The following is a 22,971-nucleotide window of genomic DNA, read 5'->3' as shown; positions in this document are numbered from 1 at the left end:
GGCATCATCATAGTGTAGCATAGTAATGTGTTTTATGTTGTTCGTTTGGGGTGTTATGGGTTTATTGTTTGTTTTATGATGAATTGTATATCTTGGGGGAAGTTTTGATAATGTTTAGAATTGGGAGACAGGGATAATGCCAGTGTTTTCATTACATGGTTAACCGTAATCATTAATTTTTTTTAAAGACGAGGAAGTCACAGGTTCCTTTCTACCAGGTGACGTATTACCAGCTGCGTCGATGATGAGTGTGACCCTCTTGGTTGTCATACACCTCTTCGGGGCAGGAGCAGTATATACGCTGAGTGGGCATGCATGCGATTTTTGCCCAGATGTGATAAACTGCTATGAACATGGAAATCCAATGGGAATGTGTAGAATGGAATTTCAGAATGGCAGGATAATAATTAGTGGTCATGAAATACTGTCTCCTGGCTACAGCCACTGGTACAACTACTACTAATTAGGCACAGCCAGTTTTGTATAGGCGGCAGAAGACATTGTATCTATTGTCAGGTCAGAATTTAACCTGGCTGAATGATATCGCCGGCTTGTGTGGCCGAGCGTTTCTAGGCGACACAGTCTGGAAACGCGCGACCGCTACGGTCGCAGGGTCGAATCCTGCCTTGGGCATGGATGAGTGTGATGTCCTTAGGTTAGTTAGGTTTCAGTAGTTCTAAGTTCTAGGGGACTGGTAATCTCAGCAGTTAATTCCCATGGTGCTGAGAGCCATTTGAACCATTTGAGTGATACCTTGTGCCCGAATTTCCTACATTCATGTGAGGATGTAGTAGCATCACAGTAGGGTCGAATGTCAGCAGAACTGATGCTCCAGCATGTGTAACACTATCGTAATAGTCAGCCTCACGATGTCGTGACTGGAAGTGTCACAATTTTCAGAACTCTAGTGGTTCTAATGGCGATTTGCGTAATCTCCATCTTCATTGGACGAAAACCTGTATGTCGTTTAGGATCAACACGTCATGAGGCACCTGTTAGCTGGATTACCAGTAGCGAATAAGAAATAGTTATCAAAGTATAAAAATAATATGTTCCTAACTGTGTGAGGAGGAAACGAGACAATAAACTTGAGTACGAGTGGGCTACGTTTAGGGAAAAGATGACGCTATTGTATAAGTAATGACTAATAAAACGAAAATAATAGTAAAATAACCTGTTCAGTGAGCTAAACTCTGAGGAGTAATGTAAAGAGCATATTAAGTGGAAGAACTCTCGGTGTGGCCTACTCTGGAGCAAAGAAGGATAACTAAAGTCAACAATATTGAGTACCTGCCTATACCGCTGCTGTGGTCGAAATGGCACGGTGTGCATGGTTGTTGGCCGTGCCCGCCGCTGCCACTGCTCACTGACGTGAATGGAGACACAGTGTAACGTGGAACAGTAAATGCTTCATTGGCAATGACAAAAATTAGCGTCTTTGCGCACAGAGTAGGGCATCTCCAACCAATCAACCTGTGACTGAGGGGAGTCAGCCCTGCCTGATCGCGCCCTTGACGTTATTGCGTCACCTAACGTATTATCCCATCAATGGGTGGTTACAGATGTACCCAATTTTAAGGCTTTCTTTTGACAACTTTTGTAGATCATTAGTATTTGCCAACACATACACGAGCTGACATTCTACACTACTGGCCATTAAAATTGGTACACCAAGAAGAAATGGAGATGATAAACGGGAATTCATTAGACAAATATATTATACTAGAACTGACATGTGATTACATTGTCATACAAATTGGGTGCATAGATCCTTAGAAATCAGTACCCAGAAGAACCACCTCTGCCCGTAATAACGACCTTGATACGCCTGGGCATTGAGTCAAACAGAACTTGGGTGGCTGTACAGGTACAGCTGCCCATGCAGCATCAACACGATACCACAGTTCATCAAGAAGAGTAATGACTGGCTTATTGTGACGAGCCAGTTGCTGAGCCACCACTGGCCAGAGGTTTTCAATTTGTGAGAGATCTGGAGAATGTGCTGGCCAGGGCAACAGTCGAACATTTTCTGTATCCAGAAAGACCCGCACAGGACCTGCAACATGCGGTCGTGCAATATCCTGCTGAAATGTAGGGTTTCGCAGGGATCGAATGAAGGCTAGAGCCACGGGTAGTAACACATCTGGTATGTAACGTCCACTGTTCAAAGTTCCGTCAATGCGAACAAGAGGTGAGCGAGACGTGTAACCAATGGCACCCCATTCCGTCAGTCCTGGTGATACGCCAGTATGGCGATGGCGAATACACGCTTCCAATGTGCGTTCACCGCGACGTCGCCAGACATGGATGCGACCATCATGATGCTGTAAACAGAACCTGCATTCATCCGAGAAAATGACGTTTTGCCATTCGTGCACCCAGGTTCGTCGTTGAGTACACCATCGCAGGCGCTCGTATCTGTGGTGCAGCGTCAAGGATAAACAAAGCCATGGTCTCCGAGCTGATAGTCGCTGCTGCTGCAAATGTCGTCGAACTGTTCGTATAGATGGTTGTTGTCTTGCAAAAGTCCCGATCTGTTGATTCCGGGGTCGAGACCTGGCTGCACGATCTTCTACAGCCATGCGGATAAGATGCCATTCATCTCGACTGCTAGTGACACGAGGTTGTTAGGATCCAGTACGACGTTCCGTATTACCCTCCTGAAACCACCGATTCCATATTCTGCTAACAGTGATTAGATCTCAACCAATGCGAGCAGCAATGTCGCGATACGATAAACCGCAATCGCGATAGACTACAATCCGACCTTTATCAAAGTCGGAAACGTAATGGTACGCAGTTCACCTCCTTACACGAGGCATCACAACAACGTTTCGCCAGGTAACGCCGGTCAAGTGCTGTTTGTGTATGAGAAATCGGTTGGAGACTTTCCTCATGTCAGCACGTTGTAGGTACCATCACCGGCGCCAGCCTTGTGTGAATGCTCTGAAAAGCTAATCATTTTCATATCACAGCATCTTCATCTTCTCGTTTAAATTTCGCGTCTGTAGCACGTCATCTTCGTGGTGTAGTGCCAGTAGTGTATTTGGATACTATCGAGTGGCAATTTATTTTGTTATTGAGAGTATTGAGTGTAGCAGTTTTCTGGTGCAGTATACCACGTTATGGCCTTAGGCTCGGTGCTACGTCGGCCGCTGTGGTGGAGAGGTTTTGGTACTTCAGTCAGGAGCCACGCGGCTGCTACGGTCGCTGGTACGAATCCTGCCTCGAGCACGGATGTGTGATGTCCTTAGGATAAGTTAGGTTTAAGTAGTTCTAAGTCTAGGGGACTGATGCCCTCAGATGTTAAGTCCCATAGTGCTTAGAGCCATTTGAACCAGCTCGCTGTTACCTGTTTCTCCAGGTGAGAACGCAGTCGCTCTCGCAGAGGTACGCCCTTCTTGTCCCTGACGAGCACGTAGACTGCGGACACTCCGGGGCAGGAGCGCAGCAGCTTCTCGAGTACGAGGGTGCCGATGAAGCCGGTGGCGCCCGTGAGGAGGACGGAGGCCCCGTTGTAGAAGGCCGCCACCTCGCTGCTCCTCTGCAACTTCTCTGGCGGCAGCCATTCCACGGGGAATTCCTCCAGCTCCCTCTCCTCGTCCTCTGGCGTCATCACGCGGGGGTGGATCTCGCAGCACGGCATTCTGCCACTCCACGGTTCTGCAGCTGGAAAAACCACAAACTGGACGACTAGTTGGTAGAGAACTTGCCCGCGAAAGCCAATGGTCCCGAGTTGGAGTCTCTGCCCGGCACACAGTTTTGATCTGCCAGGAAGTTTCAGAACGACTACTTACTATCTATAAAATTTTCCTGTGTTTTTGACTGCATTGTCAGTATGAAAAACAACGAAAGATTCGGTCCTTGTTGCACCCTAAAGAAGGTCACTTGCAAATGTGACCAAAACATCGGTAGCCAATGCGGTCACAAACATAGAAAAAAATTATTGACTGTGACAATGGCCGCGGAAGCTTACGTTTATAAATAGTTACTAGTCATGTGTAGTGGTGTGATTTCTTTACGTAAAGGGGGTAGGACGTCGAAAGGCCCGACTTGGAGCAGAAGAGGCACCACACGACATTTTATATTCTACTGTCAATACTTTTACAAATAAATTCTTATAACTTTGTCAGCATGACCAGTAAGGATTTTATTTTGTTATGATTTTGCACTTCCACTGCTATGAGTGTGAATCCTTAATCCTTCCTGATCATCCAGACAAAGTTTTACGAATTTATTTGTAAAAGTATAGACAGTAGAAAATAAAATGTCATGTGGTGCCTCTCCTGATCCTGGTCAGACCTTTTGACGTCCTACCCCCTTTATAAAAAATCGCTCCATTTACTCTTCAGAACTTTCTTGAGTCAACTACTGGTTCCGCCTTGGTATTTGTCCGTTTCAGGTGTTTCTAATAACTGCTATAAATATTTCAGATATTCAGGGTGATAATTAATAAAACCGACAAACTGCAGGGACGGATTCCTGAGTGCAAACGGAGGAGAAATGGTCCTAGCAACATGTACCCGGAAATGGACGGTGTGCGTGCAACGACAACAAATCGTTCCGGGGCACAGTATAGAGCTGTAGCGCGACCACGTCACAACAGATGCTTCATATGGCCTCCAAGGGATGCAGTGCATGCATTCACATGTCGTACCATGGATTGCCGCACTCTTTAACTTTCTGTTCGAATAACGTCACAGGTGTTGTGTACAAAGTATTGCAGGGTATACACACCAGTAACTGTTTCAGTATACGCATCGCTTTTAAGGAACCCCAAAAGGTAAAGAATCCAAGAGGTTTAAGTCCAGTGATCTCGCAGGACATGCTACAAGGCCTCCACGTCGTATGCAACGTCCAAGGAGGATGTTGTTTGGGTGTAGGCACAATGTAATGCAGAAGTGGGGTGGCGCTCCGTCATTCAGAAACGACATAACCTGTCGTATAGCCAAAGGGACATCCTCAAACAGCTCAGGCATAGAATTCCGCAGGAAGTCCTGGTACGTTCCTCTGACGAGAAACTGGAATGACAACCGATCCAATTATGTGGTCGCTATGAATCCTTGCCCACACATTGATACTGAATTGATGCTGGTTAGACGCCTCAACTACTCCCCGAGGATTTTTTGTAGCCTAAAGATGACGATTCTGCAGACTGACAATGCCTGTTCTGGTAAAGAATGCTTTGTCGGTAAAGGCGACTGACGACAGAAATCCCATAACTATGACTGTTTGGTTCAAAAACCATCGACAAAATCATGCTAGTAGAGTGAAGCCGCTGCTGATAATCCTCGTTGAAAGTGGTAGGGGTACATAAGATCATACTTTTGCTCACACCATGTTGGTGGGCCACTTGCCTGCAGCTTGTTCCAGTGTTCGTTTCAGCACACAATAGGATCCGGCCGTCCAAATCTGATGCGCACACAGTCCGCCGCCTCCCTGCACGTTTGTCTGTCTAGAAGGATCCACGATCAACCAACGCCCTATAAGGACTTGAAATCTTGCGTGATGTGGCTGCTGTCTGTGAGAGTACTTGTTTAGGTATAACCATACTGCCTGTCGACCGACGGTTTCCGTCTGCTTGGCCATACACAAACACCATCTTTGCTTTTTCTCGGCGTGAACACAGGATCATTCTGCTGCTCATAGTACGCTGCTTTTAACAAACAAGGAGCACACGATACATCAGCGCCATCTACTGTGGCAATGATGCATTTCTGGACCACTGCCAGGAATCCCTCCCTGTAGTTTGTCGCCTGCCGATGTGGCAGTGCGGTTCTAGGCGATTCAGTCTGGAACCGCGTGACCGCTACGGCCGCCAGTTCGAATCCTGCCTCGGACATGGATGTGTGTGATGTCCTTAGGTTAGTTGGGTATAAGTAGTTCTAAGTTCCAGGGGACTGATGACCACAGATGTTAAGTCCCATAGTACTCAGAGCCATTTGAACTTGTAGTCTGTTGGTTTTTTATTGTTTATCCCCTATAAAAATTGTACATAATATAAGAGGAAAAAGAAGGCATACGTGTAATAAAAGTACTGGCATAGTATAGAACTTACATTATGCTGTACACAAGCAACATACAAATGATAAAGGTACTGTTTATATTCAGTTAAAGTTTTACGTGCCCAATGAAATCGTTAGAAACAAGCATGTCTCAAAATCATAAAGCCTCTGCAAATAATTACATTCTAAGCATTTTCAGGGTTAAAAAGAATTTAATGAATTTATGCCTTGACGTATTCGTGACTTCCAAATTACAAAAGAGTAAATGTAACATTTTAGATTTCATAAAAATCGTAAAATAGTTCACTTTTACCCCTTTTACTACACGACATTAACGTAATGCAAGGATTACATTGGACAAACGAGAGAGAATTTTAAAATGCGACTAAAGGAACACGCAGAATTAAAAAGGAGGAAAAAAACAGGAAATAAATCCACCTTCGAAACTCACACGGTACAAGAGAGTCACATGGTTCACGGTATCGAAAACAATCTCATAACTCTGCACATAATAAAGAAGTGATACTAAATGGACATATGCGAAGAATTACATTAATAGACACGTCTGAAATAATCGAAGAAAAGACACTAAACGAAAATGCATACTCAATAGCATGAATATATCGGACATTTGCCGTCTTGTTGTGGATAATTTCCTTTAAACTTATCCGAAAATTAATAACTGTATCTAAACATTCATAAATATGCTTCGTATGCAGACCGCGAAGCGTCAGAGCTACACTCACGACCCCTGCACTTCCCTGTGGTTCAGCTTTTTCACGCTAGAGGACATAATTCTACGCTTTACTTGGGTGCCCCATCAAGTGCAGATGTTTCATATTTTCATTAAATCGAAAAAAAGAACTGTTTTAGCGTCTTATTTGTAAAACATTAATTTGGAATTTTCCATTATGTCAAGACATAAATCTTCTCAAACTCAAAGAATGTTTCTTGTAATGAATTACACAATTTATGTAACCTGACAAGCGATTGCTTCCCACGATATCGTTGGACACGTAGCATTTTAAATCAACATGTCATGTACATTTACCATTTGCACTTTGCTTCTCCACAACATACTGTAAGTTGTACATTGTACCTGTACTTCTATATACATATGCCTTGTATTTCACCTACTGTTGCATACGATGTTACTATGTCCATCATGCCCACCCGGTTAGCCGACGGTCTAACGTACGGCTTTCTTGAGCGGGAAGGAGCGCTTGGTCCACGGCACGAATCCACCCGGCGGACTTGTGTCGAGGTCCGGTGAGCCGGCCACTTTGTGGATGGGTTTTAGCCGGTTTTCCACCCGCCTCGGCGAATGCGGGCTGGTTCCTCTTCTTCCTCAGCTACGCTATGTCGGCCACTGCTGCGCAAACAAGTTCTCCACGTCCGCGTACACCACCATTACTATACCACGCAGACATAGGGGTTACACTCTCCTGGTGTGAGACGTTCCCTTGAGGGCCCACCGGGGGCCGAACCTCACGATAGCCCTGGGTTCGGTTTGGGACGGCGGAGGGGTGAAGTGGACTGCGGTAGTCGTCGTGGGGTTGTGGACCACTGTGGCTACTGGCATAACAGAGGATGGGACAGATTAAGGATTTGTAGGTGTGGAGGATGGTAAAGGGGTGCAACCCCCATGTCCGGCCAGATATATGGTGGCTTCTTTCTATACAAGATTAAATACGTATCTTGTCTGTGATACAGGCCAGCCGGAGTGACCGAGCGGTTCTAGGCGCTTCAGTTTGGAACTGCGCGACCGCTACGGTCGCAGGTTGAAATCCTGCTTTGGACATGGATGTGCGTGATGTCCTCAGGTTAGTTAGGTTCGAGTAGTTCTAAGTTCTAGGGGACTGATGACCTCAGATATTAAGTCCCATAGTCCTCAGAGCCATTTGAACCATTTTTCTGTGATACGCATGTGAGAAGGCACGTGCTCACGGGAGCACAATGGTATCCTACCACCATCGCTTTTGAAATATAGGAGCACAGGACAATTCTAATCGAACAGCTGGAATTCACATCAGTTGCATATGCCAGATGTATCAAAAATTAAAACTTATTTAAAAAAAAATTATAACTATTATATTATCTGAGATATGTGCGTGAACGACATACTGTTGGTAAGAGCAAACTGTCGAGTTTTACGTGGTTCCCGCTAGGTGGCAGCAGGGTGCGCCTACTTCAGTTCTAATAAAAGTGGTGTTGCGACAACAGAAAGAGTTCTGTGTTCTACGTTTTGCGTATTACGGGTTAGTAATAACTTAACGTAAGACAATACGTTCATTAAACGGCCTACTGGTTTTGTTTATTTACTGCACTACATCGCCTGGGCAAATTTTAATAGTCCTGGGGGCTGGAATGAGATTAGAAGGCGAGGAGTAGAAGAGGGCCCTCGAAGATGCACGTTCTGGCTACTGGGAATAAGAGCAGAGAAAATGTGATTAAGTTCTGCAACAAATTTCAGCTAGTAATAGCGAATACTGTGTTCAAGAATCACAAGAGGAGTATACTTGGAAAAGACCGGGCGCTACAGGAAGATATCAGTTAGATTACAACACGGTCAGGCAGAGATTCTGAAATCAGATACTGGATTGTAAGGCATACCCAGAACCAGACATGGACTCTGATCGCAGTTTAGCAGATGAACAGTGGGCTGAAGTTTAAGAGACTAGTCAGGAAGAATAAATACGCAAAGAAGTGGGGTACGGGAGTACTAATGAATGAGGAAATATGTTTGAAGTTCTCTGAAGCTCTAGATACTGCAATAAGAAATAGCTCACTAGGCAGTTTAGTTGAAGAGGAATGGACATCTTCAAAAGGGCAATCACAGAACTTGGAAAGAAAATTATAGGTGTACAGAGGGTAAAGCGAAAAAACCACCAATAACAGAAGAAATATTTCACTTGATCGATGAAAGAAGGAAGTACAAAAATGTCCAGGGAAATTCAAGAAAACATAAATAAAAGTCGCTGCGGAATGAAGTGCAGGGAATTTAAGGTGAAATGGCTGCCTGAAAAATGTGGAGAATTAGGAAAGGAAATGATTGTCGGAAGGACTGACTCAGCATATAGGAAAGTCAAAACAACCTTCGGAGAATTTAAAAGGAAGGATGCAACATTGAGAGTGAAATGGGAATGCCACTGTTAAATACAGTGGAAGGAGCAGATAGGTAGAAAAACTACATTGAAGGTCTCCATGAGGGGGAAGATTTTTCTGATGTAATAGAAGAAAAAATAGGAGTCAATAGAGATGAGTTAGGGGATCGAGAACTAGAATCATAATTTGAAAGACCTTTCGAAGACTTAATATCATATAAGGCAGAAGCGATAGATAACATTCCATCGGAATTTCTAAAATCAATGGGGAAATGGCAACAAAAAGGCTATTTACGTTGGTGTGTAGAATGTATGAATCTGGCTATATACCATCGGACTTTCGGAAAAATATGATCCACAAAGTTTCGAGATTACAAGAGCTGACAAGTGCGAGAACTATCCCACAATCAGCTTACATCCAAGTTGCTGATAAGTATAATACACGGACGAATAGTAAAGGAAATTAAAAATTTGTTAGATGACCTTCAATTTGGTTTTACGAAAGATAAAGGCACAAAGAAGCAATTCTGTTGTGGCGGCTGATAATGAAAGCGAGACTAAAGGAAAACCAAGACATGTTCGTAGGATTTGTCAACCTGGAAAAATCGTTCGACAATGTCAAATAGAGCAAGATGTTGAAAATTGTAAGGAAAATATGGGTATGCTACAGGGAGAGATAGGTAATACACCACATCTACGAGAACCAAGAGGGAGTACGTGTGGAAGACCAAGAACGAAGAACTCGGATTAAAATGGGTGTAAGATAGAGATGTAGACTTCGGCCCCTACTGTTCAATCTCTTCGTCGAAGAAGTAATGACGGAAATAAAAAAAAAAAAGGTTTAAGTCTGAAATCAAAATTCAGTGTGACAGGATTTCTGATGACTTTGCTATACTCAGTATCAGTGAAACTTAAGAATAATTACAGGGTCTGCTGAACGAAATGAACAATCTAATAAATATGAATTGAGAGGAAATCGAAACAAGGGGATTGGAAGAAGTAACAACTACGAGAAAATTAACATCAGGATTGCTGGTCACGAAGTAGATGAAACTAAGGAACTCTGCCACCTAGGCAGCAAAATAAGCCACAATCATAAGAGCATTTCACAATGCCGTTAGCGATTCCGTGCAGCGAAGAGTGCTCTGCAGATGATCAATTGACAGAAAGGGAAGACAATGCCACTATCAAATCTATAAAATTTTCTAAGTAACTATTTACGTAATGATAGAACAGTGTAAAAGTATACCTAAAGGAATAAGCTGCAAGCAAGTTCTGTTGCACTGTTAACAGAACTAAAGTTAACAGTAGGTAGAGATCAGGGATAATAGACGGAGTAGAGTCTTCACTACGACTATTCACACACGTCTATATTCCTGAACGGAACAGCTACTTCGCCTGATTTTATTATTGTCTTCATTAGTATAATGTGATAATGATTTAAGCAATTTTTAAAAACTGTGAAAACCTTAATATACTTTTAAATCTCAGCATTTGTGAAGAGGGGGAGGGGGAACTGTGGGATGGCGGGAATCTTCCACAGCCTCATCATTATGCGGGTACGTCAAACAAGGAAAGTGCTGGACGAGAATAATGGTTATGTGCAATAAATCAGTCTAGAAAAAGAGTAAAAACAGTTTTTGTTATGTTTGTTAGCAGACTTGAACTTGAAGCGTATTTGAGTTAATAGATAATAAAATGGCACACATACTTCGCACTACTTGTACCATTCATCATTTACAATCAGTGGGATGTATGACCTTCAGTTCTGGAGGCAGGGTTATTTATTTGGAAATAAAGAGAATTAAGATCCAGAATGTTACACTAACGCTATCTGTGCTGTGGCAGGAGAAAATTAAGAGTGAAGTATATTAAAAACGGTAAATATGCTTTACTACCGAACAATAGTGTCAAAGCATACTTGCAAAGTTTCGAAAATCACCTTTAATCGATGCTTCAGCGAATACATTATACCTCTTTACTTATAATTTCCGTAACGATCTTGAGGACAAGATCTGATTAATTAGAGCAGAGAAGCATTTAAAAAGTGATTCTTCCCATGCCCAAGAGGCCTATGTGAATGGAACGGGAAGAAACCCTAATAACTGTTATGCTCTTCAGTGGTTTCCGGAGTATGAATATAGACGTAAATCCTATGCGTAATAATATGGAGCCCACAGCATAGTTTGAATCACTTTAGACAATCGTGCTATTATCCAGCTTAGTAAACAAATTATTTGACAAAAATGTCGGTTACGCATTTATGAACTCTGCGCGGCGTCCGTCGCCGTCCTCATAATCTACGGCTGACCATTACAGATACAGTTAAGACTTCATCACAACCAAGGAGCCACATACATTATCAGAAGAAGAAAAAGCTAGTCAATTTAACTACAAACAGCTTTATGTATTCAAATGCCAACTTGTTTTGGAGTTGCTACTTTAAGAGAAACAATTCATCCTTGACGATGTATACCACCTCTGTTATATATGAAAATGTAAACAGTAGAGCTATTTTCATGAAAACAAAGATTTTAGTATCTGCCCTTTATTAGCAAATTACTAGAAGTATTTCTTAGAGAGAGGTCAGCAAAATTTTGAGTCGCAGAAGTGGTAATATACTTCCTGCTATCACAGCAAATTATTGCATACCCCACAGTGGAAATTGATATAAATGTAGATCTAGACGCCACTTTGTGTCCTGAACCATTTTTTGATTTGTAGATAGAAAACCGCTCGAGCTACTGTTGAGAACATTGCTGCGTCCAGGACCGACTTTGGCGTTTATGGTGGTCATTTTGAAATGGTTGTAATAAATGTCATATGTATGATAGACATGTTATGATATGTTGACCTAGAAACGACGGAGAGGCTCCGTACCCGCCGTAGCCGCAGTGGTCCACAACCCCACGACGACTACCGCAGTCCACTTCACCCCTCCGCCGTCCCAAACCGAACCCAGGGCTATCGTGCGGTTCGGCCCCCGGTGGGCCCTCAAGGGAACGTCTCACACCAGGAGAGTGTAACCCCTATGTCTGCGTGGTATAGTAATGGTGGTGTACGCGGACGTGGAGAACTTGTTTGCGCAGCAGTGGCCGACATAGCGTAGCTGAGGAAGAAGAGGAACCAGCCCGCATTCGCCGAGGCGGGTGGAAAACCGGCTAAAACCCATCCACAAAGTGGCCGGCTCACCGGACCTCGACACAAGTCCGCCGGGTGGATTCGTGCCGTGGACCAAGCGCTCCTTCCCGCTCAAGAAAGCCGTACGTTAGACCGTCGGCTAACCGGGTGGGCATGATGGACATAGTAACATCGTATGCAACAGTAGGTGAAATACAAGGCATATGTATATAGAAGTACAGGTACAATGTACAACTTACAGTATGTTGTGGAGAAGCAAAGTGCAAATGGTAAATGTACATGACATGTTGATTTAAAATGCTACGTGTCCAATGATATCGTGGGAAGCAATCGCTTGTCAGGTTACATAAATTGTGTAATTCATTACAAGAAACATTCTTTGAGTTTGAGAAGATTAATGTCTTGACATAATGGAAAATTCCAAATTAATGTTTTATAAATAAGACGCTAAAACAGTTCTTTTTTCGATTTAATGAAAATATGAAACATCTGCACTTGATGGGGCACCCAAGTAAAGCGTAGAATTATGTCCTCTAGCGTGAAAAAGCTGAACCACAGGGAAGTGCAGGGGTCGTGAGTGTAGCTCTGACGCTTCGCGGTCTGCTTACGAAGCATATTTATGAATATTTAGATACAGTTATTAATTTTTCTTTTTTGTTAGTCTTTGTAAAACAAATTCTGTAGGCTGAAGAGCGGCATGCTACGCTGTTGCCAGCACATCCCCTTCTGGGGGAATCGAAACTCAATAAAAAAAAGATACCATAGCCAAAGTTCAAACACTTATAGCATGCAGAAGCGCACCAGGTCATGCATACAGTTGCCTAATACGACATTTCGGCGTTGCCTCCCTTCTCACATCCTTTCTTACAACACTTGTGGAAACTTTCCGGCCTTCTTGAGACAGAAATCTGAATGCATATGGCGAGTTACTCTAAAATAGCGTTATTTATACTAGAATTCATGACCAAAAAGCCTGAAAGAATATTTACTTTTGTGCAAAAATGTTTACTTAGTCATCTTTTGACTTTGTCTTGCTCACAAATAATTTTCTATTTGGCCTCCTTTACCTCATGCGTGCACTTGTGCTGCTACTACCTTTCACGTGTAAACGTGCACAAATGCAAGGTTTGAACACGTCAGTATTCCTTAGCAGATACAGGATTTTTTTTTTGGGGGGGGGGGGGGTCAGGAAGTCGGTTGATGGGTCAGTGCGATACCCTGTCTGGGACCGAAATGTAATCGTTTGACCGAAAGATCGCTAAAAAGTCTCTTGAAACTTAATAGCACTCATTATTTTGGATAGCAGCAGAGACTACCCTCCGCCGCTGCTCACTTCCACCACAATACTGAGTAAAGTGTTTCAGTCAGCACGAGAAGAATGTTCACATTCAAGGCTACCCGTGAGATAAGGGCAACAGGAACTAGATAGAAGCACTTCTTTACGACAAAGCCAGCAGCCACTCTCTCTTAAACAAAACCAATCAGCCTGAGGGCCACCTCCGATTTGTGTGCCGTTAGGTATATAACACTTCTGCTAAATGTGTGAACCATTTTCAGCTGTCAAGAAAATGAAAGATTTCCTGCATGTATCAAAATACATATTCAGGCAGTCTTTCCGATTTAGAGCGACGCTATTTGACAGTGATTCACGTAATTAAAAGAAAATGTTGCAAACTCGACGTTATAACTGTTCTATAGGAACGTTTACCTGGTTAACTTCATAAGATAAGCAGAAACGGATTGCTCCGAATAAAATGGTAGAAAATTGAAAATGAGGAACAGGCTAATCAAAGCCAAAAGATTTTAAGTTAAAAAGTTAAAACAAATCCATACATATGATAAAAATGAATGTATAAGAGCCGTTCAGTAAGTAACGCAACACACTTTTTTCAGCCAAGTTCGGTGGAAAAAATACAGAATTTATTGAGGGACATCGTGGAATATTCCCGCTTCAATGTCTACAGTTTCATGAAGTTTAGGCAGGTGGCGGCGCTAAACGTGGCCTTCAAACTGGAGATCTTAATAGAGGTGTTTTACAAGCAGAGATATGTCATTTAATTCCTTTTGGTGAAAACCCAGAGCGTCGCAGATGTTCGTAGGTGCTTGCAGACTGACTACGGAGACATGGCAGTAAACAAAAACACGGTGAGTCGTTGGGCAACTAGATGTCGTGAACCTGTCCGAACTCTCGCTTGTCGTCTGGCCACACGGAGCTGTGACTCCTGCAGTGTCGGGATGTGCTGACACTCTCATCAAATCTATCGCTACTGAACTAAACATCTCTGTTGGTAGTGCTGACACGTTCGTCTACCATTTGGGGTACTCAAAGGTTTGTGCACGCTGCGTTCCTCGCTACTTAACAGAAGACAATACAGAGCTTCTATCTGTTTGTCCCAATGAAAGATATACTTCGTCGGCAGCAGTACGTGGATAGCTGGGTAGTTGTTGATGCAGCAAGACGTTGGTTCCGATGTCGACCAGTAGAGTGGACTGTGCAAGCGCACAGGCACTTCCAGGAAGGTGGCTTAGGATCGTCGCGTTTGAGCACACGTTACGGTGAAAAATAAGGTTTTTGTAACGAAAACAGTAAATAATAATACTGTGCATAGGAATCCTGAATAAAACCACCTGTATTAAAAAAAAATGTGTTGGAAAATTTACTGAACGTCCCATGTATGTTTCACAACCCCTTGTAAATCACTGGATCGGTTTCAACCAAACTTGCTATACCTATGGCTTCTACTCTTGAAGAAACGGTGTGGAGGTAACAACGATGTACCCCTCAATGGAGCGGGTGGTGGAGGGTGGGGGAGGGCGGCGGGGGGTGGCAGGGTGTTGAAAAACATCCATTATTTGGAAAGAGAGAACTCAGTGTCTTGCAACAAACTTCACACACAATCTGAAGCATTAAGGAAACGTCCTCGCACTGACATTCTCCACAAAATAATGAAAAAAACGTTTATTGCTCATGACATTTCCGTTGTCCATGCAGTAAAACTGCCACATCAATCATGACGTATTAGTTTATTACTGCTTCATTACTAACTGTGTTTGTGAGACGTTTTGCAGACAGTATTCACATGTATGACTGAATATACCTCTAAATTATAATGCTGTACGACACATACTTCAGGAGTTATGATGTCATATAAACCGAGCTGCGTGAAAAACTCTCACCTCAAGCAAGGTGTTTCAATTGATCACTTCCCTGGTACTATCTCTATTCACAATACATTTAACATACAGTATCAACATATACCGCTGAATTTCCCTTCGAAATTATAGTATAATACGACACATAATTCAGGGACATAAATTCATATATATACTGAGATCCGTGAAAAACTGCCACATCATGCATGACATTTTAAGTTATAACGACTTTACTGCTAACTCTATTCACAAACAATTTTGCAGACAGTATGAAACAGTATCAATGAATGTAGCTGAAAAATTACACACTGTACGACACAAGAACAATGGCTCTGAGCACTATAGGACTTAACATCTGAGGTCATCAGTCTCTTAGAACTTGGAACTAGTTGAACCTAACTAATCTAAGTTCATCACACACGCCCATGCCCAAGGCATGATTTGAACCTGCGACCGTACCGTCCCATGAGGTACAATGCACCCAGCGCTATTTTGTGACGTCAGTATCATGTCAGCAATTGTAAATACACATGCTGCCCAGAGGCATTTCGCATATGAGTCTGGCGTGAGCGCGCCTTGCAGTTCTGTGACATCAGTATAACAGTTTAAGAACTGTAACTGTATACCCGAAAATAGACGCAACTTTCACCTGCTCGCTTTAGGGTGCAGCGGCGTGAGAGGGATGGTTCACGCTGGCTTGCTTCTAGCAGTGGTGTCGACCCACACACGCCTTGGAGTGTCTGTGCTCTGCAAATAGGTCTCCACTCCCATCTGGTAGCATCAGCAAATGGTGCCTAGGTGATCATGTATTTCGAGAGGAATTTCTCAGGTGTCAAGTATGAAAGCGATGCCGCCACCTCAACCTTGTGGGACCCGAACGGTCGCGTTGTAGTCTAGTGTGCACCGCTGTTGCACCCGATCTCTTGTGTCGGCGTCGGGTGTCAGGTGGCGGAATGTGTTTTTTATTAGCAATCTTTTTTTTAAACTATATTCCATCTACATAAACATCTTCATCTACATATATACTCTGCTAGCCATCAAGTAGTGTTTGGTGGGAGAAACTACTTTATGTTTTCCCTCCTCTGTTTCAATCGCAGATCGCGCGAGGGAAAAATTACTGTCTGGACACCTCAGTACATGCTCTAATTACCCTTATCTTTGAATGGTGATCATTGCGCGATATGAAAACTGATGGTAATTGCTGTGTACGTAGTTCCGCATAGTCCCACTAGAGCGCGCCCCGCTATGCACAACAGCGCAGGCGCAGCACTCATCCGACTCCGCACTACGAGAGGGCGCTGCCATAGAGATGGGCCAAATTCTGCTTCCGCCAATCCGCGTATTAATATGTAACACAGCCAATGAGATTGCTGCTAATGTAGAACCCTTATCTCCGCGCGAATCATACTCGTGCAGTGATACATGAACGCGTGAGGTATTATAGCGAGTGTACAGACCTCCACTTAGTCAGTCTGCATTTGTCTGCACCAGTCTGTACCAGTCTGCCTTAGTCTGTACTGGTCTGCATTAGTCTGTACTAGTCTGCACGAGTTCTACATTTCTCTATACCAGCCTATAGTCAAGTTTCGGTATGCACCTAATAAGATTACCATATTCCTGTAGATAGCCATGAAGATAAATGTATACACACTTTTGTCAATTATCAGAGATATATGAGAGAATAAGATTAATGTACAAATAACAAACGAATATCAGATTGTCAATTGTAAATAGCATCCAGAACCAAGTTAAGCAATTTTTATGGTTGTTATTATTTTAGTAAATGTGTGTGAAAGTTTATCAAGTTCTCTTAAAGCTGGTCACCATCAATCTGCTACTCTAAGCATGCAAGTGGCATTTCTATCGTCTGACCTAATGGCAGGAGATAAACATGCCACGATAAGACCACGAGACATATTGCTGAAACTCGCCTACTTTGTTAGAGCGACAAGTCAAATAATCTGATGATGTGTGTACTGAAGATCTTACAGTACACACACCACAGTAATAATATATGCTCAACATCCTCGGCGAAGATAGGCTTTTGGAATTTAGTGAACAGCCCCTTCCATTTAGTGTGTTGTCTAAAGTGTGTTTCACTTCAAACTTTCAATGAGATTTGTAATGCTCTCGAGATGGATAAATGAACCAGTCAGGAATCTTGTCGTTCTTCTTTGAACCTTCTCAATCTCTCGATGAGACCCAACTGGTAACGGCCGCATACAGACAAACAATATTTTAAGACAAATAGGATGCCAGGAATTAAAAAGAAACTACTCAGTAGTTTAAGGGGGTGGGTGGCAAAGAAGGATGCAACGGAAATGGCATTCAAAAGCATGTGAAATTCGAAAAGTGTACCAGAAAATGGTGGGAAGGCATAACTGATTACTTAAGTTGACATCAAAGGCGGTACAGTAGTTTAAAGAAATGGGGGTGATATGGACAACCACATAACAGAACAGTAGGTTAAGGACCTGTTAGTCAAAAGAGAACAATGGGTTAAGTACCTGAGTGAATACCTGCCCGTGATGTAGGTAACCAACACTAAGAAGATTCACCAGCACTCCATTCCTGAGGGATGGTGGTGGAGTGGCGGGGGTGACAATAGGTTAAGTGAGGTGATGTGGAAAACGAATTAACAGAACAATAGGCTAAGTACATGTCAATCAAAGAAGAACAATAGGTTAAGCACCTGTCAATCAAAGGAGAACAATAGGTGTGCCCCTGAGTGCATATCTGCCCATGATGTAGGTAGCCCACACTAATAAAATGCACCACCTCTCTTCTGACCCCACTACTCACTATTTGCAGACAAGTTCAATCTCTGTACACAATAAATGTCCATGCTGCTGCCTAGCGTCCTCACTCTAGTATATGTACTTTCAATGATCTGAACAACTGAGGTCTGGTACTGGGGCTCTTTGTAAGAGTTTTGAGGGTGAGCTAGCCCACAACTGAGTCTGATCAATGGTACTGCCTTTGTCATAAACTGTGGTGACAAAAGTCATGCGATAGCGAAGAGTGATATGCACATACACAGATGGCGGCAGTATCGCTTACACAAGGTATTAATGGGCAGTTAATTGGAAGAGCTGTTATTTGTACACAGGTGATTCACGCCAAAAGGTTTCTGACGTGATCATGGCCATACGACAAGGATTAACACACTTCGATCGCGAAATAGTAATTGGTGCTAGGCACATTAGACATTACCTTTTGGAAATCGTTAAGGAATTCGGTATTCTGAGATAAAGAGTGTTACGAGTTCGCCGAAAGCGCCAAATTTTGGGCATTGCCTCTCACCACCGACAATTCTGTGGCTGACGACCTTCGCTTAACGAAAGAGCAGCAACATTTGCGTAGAATTGTCAGTACTAACAGACAAGCAACGCTGCGAGAAACAACCGCCTAAATTAATATGGAACGTACGACAAATTTATCCGTTATAAAAGTGCCTTTAAATTTGGCGTTGTTGTGCTGTAGCAGCAGAAGACCAACGTGTGTGGTTTGCTAACAGCACTACATCGCCTGCAGCGCCTCTCCTGGGAACGTGAACATATTGGCTTGATCCTAGAAGAGTGGAAAACTGTGACCTGGTGAGATGCATCCCGATTTCAGTTGCTAAGAGCTGATGGCAGGGTTGGAGTGTGGCGCAGACCGCACGAAGCCATGGCCCAGAGTTGTCTACAAGGCTCTGTGTAAGCTGTTGGTGGCTCCAAGAAGGTTTAGGCAGTGTTCACTTGGAATAGAGAGTCTCCTGTTGTGCACCTGAACCGATCAGTGAATGGAGATGGCTATTTTCTGCTGCTTGTAGACCATATACAGCCATTCATGGACTTCATGTTTCCAAGCAACAGTGAGTTTTTTATGGATGACACTGTGCCATATCACTGGACCACTATTGTTCGTGACTCTTTTGAAGAGCACTATGGACATTTTGAGCGAATGATCTTGCTACCAATCGATCATTTATGGGATGTAATTGAGAGGTCAGTTCGTGCACAAAATCCTGCACCGGTAACACTTCCGCAATTGTGAACGGCCATAGAGGCTTCATGCTCAGTATTACTGCAGGGTACTTCCAGCGATTTGTTGAGTCCATGCCACGTCGATTTGCTGCACTGAGCTGCGTAAAATGTTGTCCTGCATGATATTAAAAGGTTTCACATGACTTTTGTCACCACACTTCTTACATTCATTTCTCCTTCATTGGAAAGCTTGAAATGACAAATATCTTTTTTCTGGCATTACAACCTCTGTGACGTTGCCAGCCTTTTTGGCGTCTAGCGTTTCCAAGGCTTCTGGAAAATGATTGTGACTGAAAGACGAAGGGTACAACAGAAGATTCCTCCAAATGCTCATGCGGCTGGGAAATATTTCCTGAGGCAGCGTCTCCAGGTGTAATCGAATTTAGCGAACTGACTTCATTCACACTATATTCTGCATCGGGTAGCGATGAAAATGCGTCATCTAAGTGAGCCATCTTACCATGGCCAAGGAGCAAACAAGTCCAACATACTGTCTTCCAGACTAGACTATCAGTGAGGCAACATCTTAGTTTCCCACAGCAGGAAAGTCTTGTACATCGTTCGTTTGATTATATATTTTATAAGATTCGGACCGGACGACTTGGTTTTAGTTATATGGTTGGTCTCTAGAGTATATTTTCGCCGTTTTTAGAACGGATAGGAACAGTGATTGGTGTGTTCATATGTGAGCTGAGCTGGTGACTCTTTACTTACGGTTCCAGACAGTGCTGACTTCTGTCGAACTGCTTGAGGCTGTTGCCAATGGGCAATGGGCTCCACTGTGCGGGGGAGGTGGTGTTGGCGGGGGGTTGAGGATGGAGAAAGCAGGAAGCGTGGATGCGAGGGGGATGTCCTGTGCACCCGTGTGTTCCCCGATCTGTCCACTACTTTGACCATCCCGGCTACTCCTCACACTGAGGTTGATGCCTCATTTATGGTCGAGTGCGAGGACGATTCAGTATCAGGTAAACAGCGAATGACATCACAGGGGGCTGTGGCTGACAGTGTCCCTGAACCAGAAGCAATCACTTGCACTGTTTCAAAGGAAGTCTCGCCTGCAAGTTATGGTCATTCAAAGAGAGTGGGATTACTGGCAGTTGGGAATTCCAACTTTAGGCATGTAATGGGATCCCTTAGGGATATGTCTGCCGTGAGAAGAATCGATTGTGCACTCTGTGTACATACCTGGAGGAGGCATTCCGAACGTGAAAAGTCCGCTTTGGGTGTCATGAAGAGCGCAGGTTGCAGTCAGGTTCAGGTGGTGGCTCGTCTCAGTATTAACGATGCTTCTTCCTTTGGATTGAAAGAGATTCTACCTGGTTGTGGTTGGTTGTGGGTGGCTAGCTGAAGTAGTAAAGACTGTCTTGCTTGCATCATCAATGTGGAGCTCACCCTCTGTAGCATCGTTCACAGAAACGACTGTGGTCATCCGGTACAGAACCGAGCGGACGGTGTAAATCAATTGTTCTGACGGATCTGCGACAGTGTGGGCTGCTGACTTCTGGACTTGAGCCGTAGGGTAGTGGGTTTACAGGTTCCGTTTAACATATCATGGGTACACTACACACAGGAAGGAGCTGCAAGGATAGTGGGGCTGTGTGGAAGGGGCTGGGCGATTTATTAGGTTACAGGATATTGGGAAACTAAAGAAACGGTGACAGTTCAGAAAGGTACAGGGAAAACACAGGAAGTTAGACCTATAACAAACAGTCTTGTAGTTGTAAATTGTTGTAGCTGTGTTCGGAAAGAACCAGAGCTACAAGTGCTAATAGGAAGCACAGAAGCTCATATCGTTTTAGGTGCGGAAAGCTGGGTAAAGCCAAAATTTTTAGATATGATTTAAAAGTGTGCAGAAAGGATAGTGAATATAGTTGGTGTTGGAGTGTTTAAAGCTGTCAGAAGTTGTTTATCTTGTAGTGAAATTGAAGTAGATAGTTCTGTGAGTTAGTATGAGCAGAGGTTATAGTACACACCTGACATAAATTAGTAATTGTTTCCCTTTACCGACCCCCGACTTAAATAATACATGAACAGTTCAAAGGAAACCTGCGTCTCATTTCATCTAGGTATAGTTGGTGGTGACTTCAGTTTATACTCGATATATTGGTGCAAAAAACATATTTTAAGTTGGTGTTGGCATGAAACGTCGTCCGGTATCGTACTGAATCCTTTCTCTGAAAATTATTTGAGCAATTAGTTCAGGATCCCATTCGAGTTATAAACGGTTGCGGAAACATACTTGACCTCTTAGCAACAAATAATCCTAAGCAAATAGAGAACACTACGACGGATACAATGATCAGTGAGCGCCAGGTCGTTGTAGCGCGACTGAATACTGTAATATTCAAACCCTCCAAAAATAAACGCGAAATGCATCTATTTAAAAAGTAGATGAAATTTAGCTTGATGTCTTCCTAAGAAACAGTCTCAATTCCTTCCAATTTGACCAGGTAAGCGTAGACCAGGTGTGATTTACATTCAAAGAAATAGTGTGAACGGATATTGAGAGATATATACTAAATAAAGTAATAAGAATTGGTACTGATGCCTTTCGGTACACAAAACATATCAGAATACTGTTACAGAAGAGAAGGAAAAAAAAATCCAAATCTAAAAGAATGCAGAATCCCCTACTATGGCAAAGTTGTACATAAGCTCGACATTTAGCGTAAATTCAACTTCGAGTTGCTTGTAATAGTTGCCAGAGGGAAACTCTGTCTCCAAATCTGGCGAAAAAAACCAAAGAGAGTCATGTCGTGTAAAATACACCAGTAACAAGACGCAATCGATACCTTCACTGCGCGATAAAAGGGGCCATGTTACTGACGACATTGCGACAAAAGCAGAGTTACTAAACCTGGTTTTCTGAAATTCCGTCACGAAAGAAGACGGGGTAAATATTTCAGAATTCGAATCAAGAAACACAGTCTACATGACTGAGAAGTAGATACCCACTGTGTAGCGGAACAGCATAAGCCACTTAATGAAGGCGAAGCTTCCGCCCTGATTGTATGCCAATGATGCTCCTTTGAGAGCATGCTGATCCAATAGCTGCATACTTAGCAATCATATACAACCGCTCGCTCCTCGAAAAATCCGTAGATAAAGGCTGGAAAGCTGCAGCAGTCTCACCAGAACCCAAGAAAGACAATAGGTTTAATCCACTGACTTCCAGACCCACATCACTAGCGTCGTTTTACAGTAGTATTTTGGAACATATACTGTGTTCGAACATTGTGGATTGCCTCGAAGAAAACGGCATATTGACAAATAGCCAGCACGGATTCAGAAAAGATCGTTCCTGTGGAACACTCTTTATTCTCACGAGGTAACGAGTGCTATCAACAGGAGACACAAGGATTTTCATACCGTTCCCCAGAAGTGAATTCTAATCAAATTGCTTGCCTACGAACTGTCGCCTCAGTTGTGCGATTGATTTGTGATTAATGTCAGAAATGTGACAGCTAGTAGTAACTGACGAAAAGTCATCGGGTAAAACAGGAGTAGTATCTGCATTTCCCGATAGGAGTGTTGTAGGAC

General features: G+C 43.2%; 1 protein-coding gene across 2 annotated transcripts in view; it reads right to left on the bottom strand.

Moving 5' to 3' along the window:
* The window catches only part of LOC126336286 (fatty acyl-CoA reductase wat-like), a 121,278-nt gene that overhangs the window by 95,185 nt on the left and 3,122 nt on the right, over positions 1-22,971 (bottom strand). The window contains exon 2 of one of the 2 annotated variants that reach the window (XM_049999820.1): positions 3,353-3,685. In XM_049999820.1, the coding sequence (XP_049855777.1) occupies positions 3,353-3,646 (294 nt within the window). In that variant the 5' untranslated portion in view covers positions 3,647-3,685. The remainder of the gene's footprint in view (positions 1-3,352; positions 3,686-22,971) is intronic. The other variant, XM_049999819.1, reaches the window with a different exon arrangement.

The sequence above is a fragment of the Schistocerca gregaria genome, chromosome 2 (assembly GCF_023897955.1).
Source record: "Schistocerca gregaria isolate iqSchGreg1 chromosome 2, iqSchGreg1.2, whole genome shotgun sequence".
NCBI lineage: Eukaryota > Metazoa > Arthropoda > Insecta > Orthoptera > Acrididae > Schistocerca > Schistocerca gregaria.
The sequence above is the reverse complement of the archived record's forward strand: the minus strand, read 5'-3'. Positions and strand labels throughout refer to the sequence as shown.